This window comes from Patagioenas fasciata (genome assembly GCF_037038585.1).
Source record: "Patagioenas fasciata isolate bPatFas1 chromosome 19 unlocalized genomic scaffold, bPatFas1.hap1 SUPER_19_unloc_1, whole genome shotgun sequence".
Classification (NCBI taxonomy): Eukaryota; Metazoa; Chordata; class Aves; order Columbiformes; family Columbidae; genus Patagioenas; species Patagioenas fasciata.
In genome coordinates, this window is record NW_027288507.1 from 420419 (window position 1) to 429529 (window position 9111).

At 45.5% G+C, this 9111-nt stretch overlaps 1 protein-coding gene across 1 annotated transcript; it reads right to left on the reverse strand.

Moving 5' to 3' along the window:
- Positions 1-5260: 5260 nt before the first annotated feature.
- On the reverse strand, positions 5261-8480 carry LOC139826642 (S-adenosyl-L-methionine-dependent tRNA 4-demethylwyosine synthase TYW1-like). The gene is made up of 4 exons (XM_071802992.1): positions 8360-8480; positions 7720-7804; positions 6738-6932; positions 5261-5583 (listed from the first exon to the last, which is right to left on the reverse strand). Exons 1-4 carry the CDS (start codon positions 8383-8385, stop codon positions 5524-5526), a joined length of 366 nt encoding a protein of 121 aa, XP_071659093.1. The 5' UTR covers positions 8386-8480; the 3' UTR covers positions 5261-5523.
- Between the last annotated feature and the right edge of the window lie 631 nt (positions 8481-9111).

Below are 9111 nucleotides of genomic sequence, written 5' to 3' on the forward strand. Positions count from 1 at the left end.
CCTATTCAGTGCAAACGGTGCCAATAATAAAGCGAAGATCGCAAGCGTAACAAGAAACCAATCTGGCAGAATCACAGGCTCTTCTGCACCCTTGTGATCCTCCAGCTGAAAATAAAAGGAAAAGCACAAGAAGACAGGGTCATAATCAGAAAGGTCAAGGCAGAAAATCAGATAAAACTAACAAAGGACATCCAAAAGGGCTAACAAGGAAGAGCCCAGACAGGAGTAGGGAGAGGACAGGTCAGAGATATTTAATCTAAATGCAATGTTTTCACTTGGATGGTTAAACCCACACACATACACACCCGGCTGAGCCGCTCACCAGGGTCCGCACCCATCTCACCCCACCGACCACCTTCACATTTCCTCCTAGAAAAGCCTCAGGTTGTTACAGTGCTGGCAGAGCAGCACAGAAAGGCACCAAGACTTCACTTTTACCATTCACAGGGGCATGAATTAGGTGTATTCTCTCATGTCCTGTCCCTCACCCCATCTAGAGGGTTATTTCAAGAGCTCCTGGAAGACAGGCAGGCCCAAAGGTCAAGAAACCAGCAAATAATCTAATCGGAAGGAAACAAGGAAGCTTGGGTCACAATGTATTAATTCTGGAAACAAAAAATAAGCAGATTGAAACACTGGGAGAAGAGATTATTAACTCAGCAGAACAAGGACTGGTGGCTGGAGATGGACAGAGACTCTGAACTTTCAGGCTCAGGTCCTGAGTTTCACAAACCTGCAGTGTCCACTCCTTTAATATCATAAAATTTATATTTCCCTGAAGAATTTAGGCCCTTGAGTCAAGTTACTTAATGAGAAGAAACTTTTGTTTTAATCTATGTTTTCAGTTTCTTCTTCATTTTTTTTTAAAAGACCTCTTTAATTAGCCCTCCTGTTACTCATCTCTTCATTTTGCAGGGCTTACTGTGATTGCTGGCTTTTGGCCACACACTTATTCAGCTCATCTGAACAGAACTTCAGCTGTTGCCTGTAAGTTAGAGCTGAACATCCAAGTACAGGTATAAACACCAGAAAGTTACAGAAGAAGAAATATGAACCAATTTCTTTACAGGATATCTCACTCTGTCTGGTTTGCCGCCTCCTCAGACGCAAAAATAATAAACCCTATTAATTTAAGTCTTATTTAGCTGTTCCATCTCTCTGCAATAATTGATTGGGCTTTAGACACTCAGCCAGAAAACACAATCAAATCAGGTTTGCCTGGTGACTGCGCCATAGCAGTGCCAGAAACCCCCAGTCCCCACACTTGCTCTAATTGATTAAAACATTTGGTCACTCGCACATTTCTATATAGACAATTAAGCTAAAGAGACACTACAAACGCAGCAAGACCAGCTGAGAGCAATAATGGATCTTTTCAGTCTATTTTTCTAGGGAGAATTACGACTTAGCGATGTTGCAGTAACTAAAGCGGGTTTTGTCTCCCCTTTGCTCCCGATGCAGCAGCCTCAGGAGCTCAACGCTGCACAATCGCTGCCTTGCAGGGAACCACACCAACGAATTATCTGCTTTTCCTGCCCTCCAAAAAAGCTGCCACGTGCTAAATCTGCATCTGTTTGGCATCTATCAGGGCTGTAGCACTTCCAGGAATGAGGGGGAAGGGCTCCAGTGCAGAGTCAAGCCACATTTTTTACAAATACCCCCAATTTTCTGAGTCTGTTTGGATGCTGGCTCCGCACGTGCCGGCTGGCACAGGGCCAAAATGTGTCAGTCACAACCAGGCAAACACAACGATACCCAGTTCCCAGGAAAGTGGCTGAACTGCAGCATTTCTTGCCAAAGTGATGCACAGAGAACAAACAGGCTCCTCGGACTCTTCCTCAGAGATCTTGGGGGAGCTGCAGCGGTCGGAAACATTGGCAGAATCTACAAGTGTCAAAAGCCTAAAAGAAGAGATCCAGAAAAAGAAAAAGAATTGCAGCCGCCTTATCTGCAACTTTGTGCACACGAGACAAGAACGGTGAGGCATGACATTTGTATTAAAAACATTTTGCCAACAGTAGATCCAGACTATCACTTCATACGTCTCCAATGGCACAGGTGGTACCTGCTAATAGAAGGTAACGTTTATCCTACCCAGTCACTGGTCCCTGCAGTTCTACATTCAGTCTTGCGTGACTAAGAATCTGCAAACGTGGTTTAAAGCAGAAAGCGTACAGCTAGTCCTGGCTGGAGGATTAGTAAGCTGTGCTGACATGCAACCAGTAGAGAGGAGCGTGGGTATGGAATTCCTGTCTCCCTGCACCAAATCAAATGACCAGCACAGCTCACAGCCACACAGAGGCTGTAACACCCCAACCACAGGGTCTAAAAAAGAAACAACAAGCAGAGAAAGCTTCAGATCTGCTTTACATCAAGCTTAAGGTGTGCATGATGTGAGACTTGAGATGAGTGTCAAAATTAACCTTTAAGTCTTCCTCCTCAGTAGAGATCTGAGAAGACAGGCAGCTGCAGTGCATATGGAAAATCCAGCAGCTGAAAACCCATTTCACCTGCAGCAGGTCAATAGTCATAGAATCATTTTGGTTGGAAAAGCCCCTCAAGATCAGGGAGTCCAACCATAACCCACGCCTGGCACTGCCCCATGTCCCTGAGAGCCTCATTTAAACACCTTTTAAACCCCTCCAGGGATGGTGACTCCAGCACTGCCCTGGGCAGCCTGCTCCAATGCCCCACAGCCCTTTGGGGAAGAAATTGTTCCCCACATCCAACCTCAGCCTCCCCGGTGCAACTTGAGGCCGTTTCCTCTGCTCCTGGCGCTTGTTCCTGGGGAGCAGAGCCCGACCCCCCTGGCTCCAAGCTCCTTTCAGGCAGTTCAGAGATCAGAAGGTCTCCCCTCAGCTCCTGTTCTCCAGCTGAACCCCCCCAGGTCCCTCATGAAGTGGTTTGGGATGGAAGGGACCTTAAAAATCACCTAGTGTCCACCCCCCAGCCATGGGCAGGGACACCTTCCACTGGACCAGGTTGCTGAGCATCCCAACATGGCAAAAAGTCCAGAAGAAAACCCAAAGACACCTTCCGGCACAGATCTCTACACCACCAAAAACTCATTGCAAGAAAAGGCTTGGAAAGCATACACAAAAAGGCATAATTACAAAGGAATGAAGTAGAGCAGTGGTTGAAAAATGCCCAGAAGTCACAAGAAAGACTCAGCCATCCTCCTCCAAAAATGCAGCCACCATGAGCTCGGTTATAGCCCATCTGATGTCACATTGTGCTTCACAAACTCCTCAACGACCTCCAGAGGGCTTTTCTTCTGAGGAGGGAAATACACAGCTGGCAAATCAGTGTGGGTCTACCAAGCAACCTCCACAAAAGCCCTGGGGTTGGAAGCAATGATTGTCTGTTAAAGCTGAAACATTTCGGTGCAGAAAAGGGAGCTTCACAGCAGGAGATCTTTACAGGGGGAAAAAACGTCCCAGTTTCCCGCTGTTTTACAGGAGTGTGCCGGAGCCGAAGGTCAGACACAGCGGCAAATCCATCACCACCGACTTCAGGAGCATTGGCTGGAACACAATTGCTGCACTTGAGCCACCACCCAAAAGAATGTTCTGACTAAAGCGAGAAAATGTCACTGTTGGTGAAAGGAACCTGTTCAAATTATTTCAGCTTTTTATACCAGAATAGAAGTGGAATCCGGGCAGCGGAATTTTTCAGTTTGCCCAAGTGCGACAGGAGAAAACTCCAGTTTCATTCCTAGGGCTGCTCAGTCTTTGAGAAACCCTTGAAAGGCCACCAAGAGCTATTCTTTAGGCTTCCTCTTTCCCTTAAAAGAAAAGAAAGCGCTGTTGAAAAGTATAAAAGGCTTGAGATTTGTGGAAGGGTTTGCTTCCGTGAACTGAAAGCAGGAGTGAGAACATGAGAGGGGATATTACAGGGCTCTACTTGACACGCAAAAATACTGCAGTCGCAAAATGGATGGAAAGCTTGGTCTTTCCGTGATGCTGCTTCAGATCCTTCTCGTCATACAGGAAACTAAGAACACCTTGGACATTTTTAACACGTAGTAAAAGCCTGCTAAGGTCAGTGAAAAATGCAGCTGCTTCAGCAGGCAAGCCAAGCCGAACCTGGTGTCAAGAAAACGAGACTGGCAGAGTTCAGGGCTGGGAATGCCAGGAGCTGTAAGAAATACCAACCTCACCAGCTGAGCAGAAAAGAGCTAACAAATTGTTAGGATCTGGCTTTTTGCCTAAACCCAGATGCCCATTTTAATCCAAGAGCCCCTTCTGCTTTGCAGCAGGGGACAACAGGAATAACAAAAATTTCCAATACATAAGCGCATAATTTCTTGTCAAACTAAGCCTATGATGGGGTGTCGAACATTTTCACCGGAGGCCACAGCAGCCCCGCAGTTGCATTCAAAGGGCCGAATGTAATTTGAGGATTTGGCCCACAGGGCTTGTGTTTGTTATGTGCATCGTGCTCCTTTATCGCCGACTCTGTCTCGTAACACAAAAGACATACTGGCTTTTCCTCCCTGAAACACAAACATGTATTTGCTTTCCCATCTATCAATAAATCGCCTTCCTTCCGCATCAATCTTCCTCTTACTGGACATTTTGAGATTCAAATTGCTCCACCAAAGACGGTAAGATGTGTCACCTAAGTAAAAGATCTAGATGATACTTTCACCTCCATCAACTAGTACTGAAGAAAAACCAAAATCCTGGACCTTTCACAATAAGCCCCGTGGTAAGTCAGAACGCTTGCTGAGCCTGTCGCAAAACATCTGCCATGAAGATCTCACATTGGTGACCTCCACTAGTGGCAACCACGGCAAACCGTGTCTTACGGAAGTGAGGCCATGGGTATCGACCACACGGCAGCTCATCCCATTTCAATCCCTCCCCCAAATCTACCTGCAAGTTCTTGAGAGCTCCTCTCACCCAGGTGAGATGGAGAAGAGACATCCGTCCCTCAGCCCAAGTAGATTCACTAATTCCTACATTGGCTTCGCCATCCCAGGCTGCTCCCTTCAATTCTTGAATTAGATTCTGGAGGAACTGTTACTCTTTTAGCAACTAATTTGAATGAAAAAAACCTATTGCTATAATAAAAGCATTCTGAAACTAATAGACACTGGCAGATCATCTTCTCAGGCCATTTTGTCCATTAACAGCAGCTGTGTCACACACCTGTGCTGTTAGATTGCCCACAGAAGAATTCAGAAGACCTATGAAGATGTCACATATTTCCTTATTTGGAGAACAGAATCTACAATGATTATTGAAGTGTATCACCACTATCCATATAAAATAAATGAGAGATACTCCATAGATAGTGTGAGGACATCACTATCATCTGTATCACACTTGACTGATGAGTTCTCTGCCCTTACCTGAAGTTTGAGGCCAAACTTTTGCCAAGAGATTTTAGATTTAAAACCCATCACCATCCGCCAGAACAATCCTAAGAAAACAGAACTAACCAGCCACCTCCAAAAACCATCTTCCAACTGCTCTTGGACACTGCACCCAAGAAAAAGACCAGCAAGACAAAATCCCCTCAAAGGATCCCCACGGGGAGGTTGGGAAGACACAAGAGCGCACGCAGTTCACGTTTGGGCTGCAAAGCAAGCAGAAAAGAAAAATCCAAATAAAACCACAGGATGGGACTCGAGAACAGGTTGTGTCACAGAAGAACCAGTTTCCCGGTCCCAGCTCCCCTGCCAGGGCCAGAGCAACGGGACCCTGGGCTTTCCCCTCACACCCATCTACTCTCCCCACGAAAGGACATCTGGGTTCCTCCAGCGCCCACCACAGCCCAGCCTCATATCCAGCTATCGCTCCCAATAAATCATTTGGCAAATCAAGGAGCGGTTAAAACTAACGATGGTGAACAACCCACCAGAGCACAGGTCTGTGCTGACTTTACAGCAGCAGGGAAGTCTAAAAGACAATCAATATTTTTGCACCCATAAAATAAGAGGACACTGAAGGAATATCTGTGGAGTCACACTGGGGGTTTGTTTGGGGTTTTTGCTGCTCTTGTTTTTAGTTTGGGTTTTTTTTTTGGTTGTTTTGTTTGTTTGGGCCCATTTTGGTTTTGGTTGAGTGCCTTTTTTTCCCCCAGTCATCTTTCCTATGAGAACAGCAGCTTGAGCCTCCCTCTAAGGCTGAAGAAAGATTTAAATGTACTTCCTGGGAAAAAGAAAACCACACAAAAAACCCACCACCCAAACTTTGAGCCCAGCAGGAACTGTTTCAAGCAGCTACAAGCAACTGCAGAAACAAATAAGAACGTGTTAGGCTGTACCTACTAATCACCACAGGAGACACTAATATGAAAAGTGCTTCTATCTGCATTTTAGTTCCTGACACCTACCTGAACAGATTAAATTACTAAAGCGTTCACACAGCAAAATGGAAGCACTGCAAATAGAACCCAGCCAAATACCTGAACCATCAGCCTCTCTCCAGCTCTGTGTTGCTTGCAGGCACTTAGTTTGTGCTGTATTTGTATTTTTATGCAAGACTGAACACTGATGGAAAGGGAATCAGCATTTTCTCAGGCTGCAAGATTGGCTAACAACCTCCTTTCCCATTTCAAGGGGCAGCACACTTGCTTCAAAACTGCACTGCCTGTGCCCTAAACCCAGTCCACACAAAGGCTGCAAATCTCACACAAGCTACCAGTTATCATTCAGTTTTGGAGCATTTTGGGAAGCTCAGCCTTTCAGCGGAGCAGAAACTTCAGAAAGGTGCAGAGCAGATACTTACAGTGTTGTAATGATCGACATAAACCGCATTTCCCAAGCCAAACACAGCGTATCTCAGGCCTTTCAGATACGTTTTCCCAAAGCGAAAGTCACGCGCTGCCTCTTCTAACCCCTTGCAGAACCACGCTGCACTCTCGGTTGGCTGCCCGTCAGTGTACGTAGCTACCAAGAACACACAAACGTTCCTGCCGGTTGTCTAATAATATCAAGAGAATAGAAGAGATCGGTGCATTTCTCAGAACGCTTCCCATTAGTAAGACAACTGGAACACATGGGGAGTTGGAAGAAGTTAAAAGATGAGGTTTTTTCTAAGTGGGATTTTGGTGTGGGATGCTGCAGGTGATAACCCCAACAGTGGCGAACGGCCATCCCCCCTGCAGAGACGCCTTAAATTAGCCAGGAGAGATCAAACTGTCTGTCTGCTGCTTCACAGAGGTGGTACAAGAGAACAGAACATCTCCCTTCCCCACCCCAATTGACAGCTTCTTGAGCAGACTCTTGCAGCAATCAAGTTTCTCACTGATTCAAAAAAACAACTATCAATATTCACAGAAGAAAAATGCCTCAAGGATTACTCCATCTAAATATGACCAGCAAGGAGTTTTTAGCTTATGAGCCTGTGAAGGCTGCAAATTGTCACCATCTGCTTGTTCTGGCTTTGAACCCTTCCCTGGGGATACAGAGACAGAACAGAGGGACCTGGTGCAACCGCTCTCACTGAACTCACACCTGAGTTACAGAACCAGCTCATACCAAGTCACTGTCACCATCAAAATACTCTAGGCAATCCTCTCCTAGGAATATTCAAAATTTAGGTGTTTTCTGCTGAGGGTTGATGGGCTACACTTATACAGAAGGGAAGCGACTTTTAACACACAGCATTGGGAATTACCAGAATAATAGGAGAGAAATACAAGGGGAAAAGAGCCTTCGCAACACAAGGAAAAGCTTTTCTTTATTAGTCATATTTATAAGGTACTTACCTCCTCTGGATCATAATCTCCCATGCTGATGACTTCCACAGGCAAACAAAGTGAAATAACGGCTTCAGCCAGACCTCTGGCAAACCTCCAAAAAAAAAAAAAAAAATAGGAATTTATCAATTGCTTCAACCCAAGCATGGTAGCGACCAAACAACCCCCCACACGCCCAGTCACAAGACACCTCCCACAACAGAAAGAACAAAGACATCCGAGAACTGGACACTGGACCTAGAATTCCTCATGTTAAGAAAAAAAAAAAATCAAGTATATTGGCTGCAAGAAGAGAGTGACATGAATTTTAATGACTAATGATTTCACATTTACACACACCATTTTTTTCAAAAGCACCTAAACCAGTACTTGTCTCTGAGAAGACCCGCTCGCAACTACGGGTACGGCAAGAGTAAACTTTAAACTTCATCATCAATGTCTCTACTGCATGCGCCATTTAAAGCAAGTAGAAAAAAATGTTATTTTTACATAATTTTACGTTATCTTTCATGTTGGGCAATGACTTCTCATGAGCTAATGAACTTTCCGATGTTTACACTGTGCAATACTTCTAAGGCAAGCAACAGACTTGAGTCTCAATATTTCAAATTACTTCATGTAGGTGGGGAAAAAAAAAAGTAACTGATACCTTTGCTGTGCCAGTCTGAGACCCATAGAAAATCTTTACTTTGCCTCCAGGGTGGCTGATCCATTTACGAGTTTGTCTTCTATTCCTTCAGAAGAAGCTGGATTCCCATTGGATTTTTCACCCTAAGAAACAAGCACCACTTCTCATTCAATCCCTTTTCAAAGTGATGTTAACCCCATTCTCCCAAAACCACTTAAAACACCTATCCTGTGAACAGACTCTCAGCACTAATTAAATGAGGCTATCAAAGCATTTTAGCTTCTCACACCCAGAGAAAGACACAACCACGTCTCTGAACTAGGCCACGCTCCAATAAACTCAGGTCACACGCAGCCGGATCCAGCTGAACGCAGGAACCTCCCAACTCGCGCAGCAGAACTTTGCTCACCTGCGCAAGGAGCTTTTACCATCCTGAACAGCCTAATCCCACTCCCGTCCTAAAACCAGCCCAACCTCATCAGTAACATCAATGGAAAGAGGAACCCGAGAACTCCAGCACAAGTAGAGTGATTGATTTGCAGTGACAGAGCAACCCAGGCTGACACGATCTCTCAGTAACGACGGGAGAAGCGTTCAGCAGAGAGCTGCTCCAACATCAGAGCAACGAGGGCACCGAGTCACCCACAAACATGAGACCGTCCAGGCTGCGGATTATAACCCTCAGGTGCACTGAACTGTAAGGAACGTTCAAGGAAGAAACGTTGTTTTCACAAAACTGGGGAGCTGGCACCTGACCCCAGCGAGGGAAGGGA

Coding starts and splice junctions, on each gene's coding strand:
- LOC139826642 (XM_071802992.1), bottom strand. CDS start 8,385: ATGGGTCTCAGACTGGCACAGCAAAG. Junction 6,933..7,719: donor GAGATTATGATCCAGAGGAG/GTAAGTACCTTA, acceptor TGATATTATTAG/ACAACCGGCAGGAACGTTTG. Junction 5,584..6,737: donor ATGTCGATCATTACAACACT/GTAAGTATCTGC, acceptor CTTGCTTTGCAG/CCCAAACGTGAACTGCGTGC.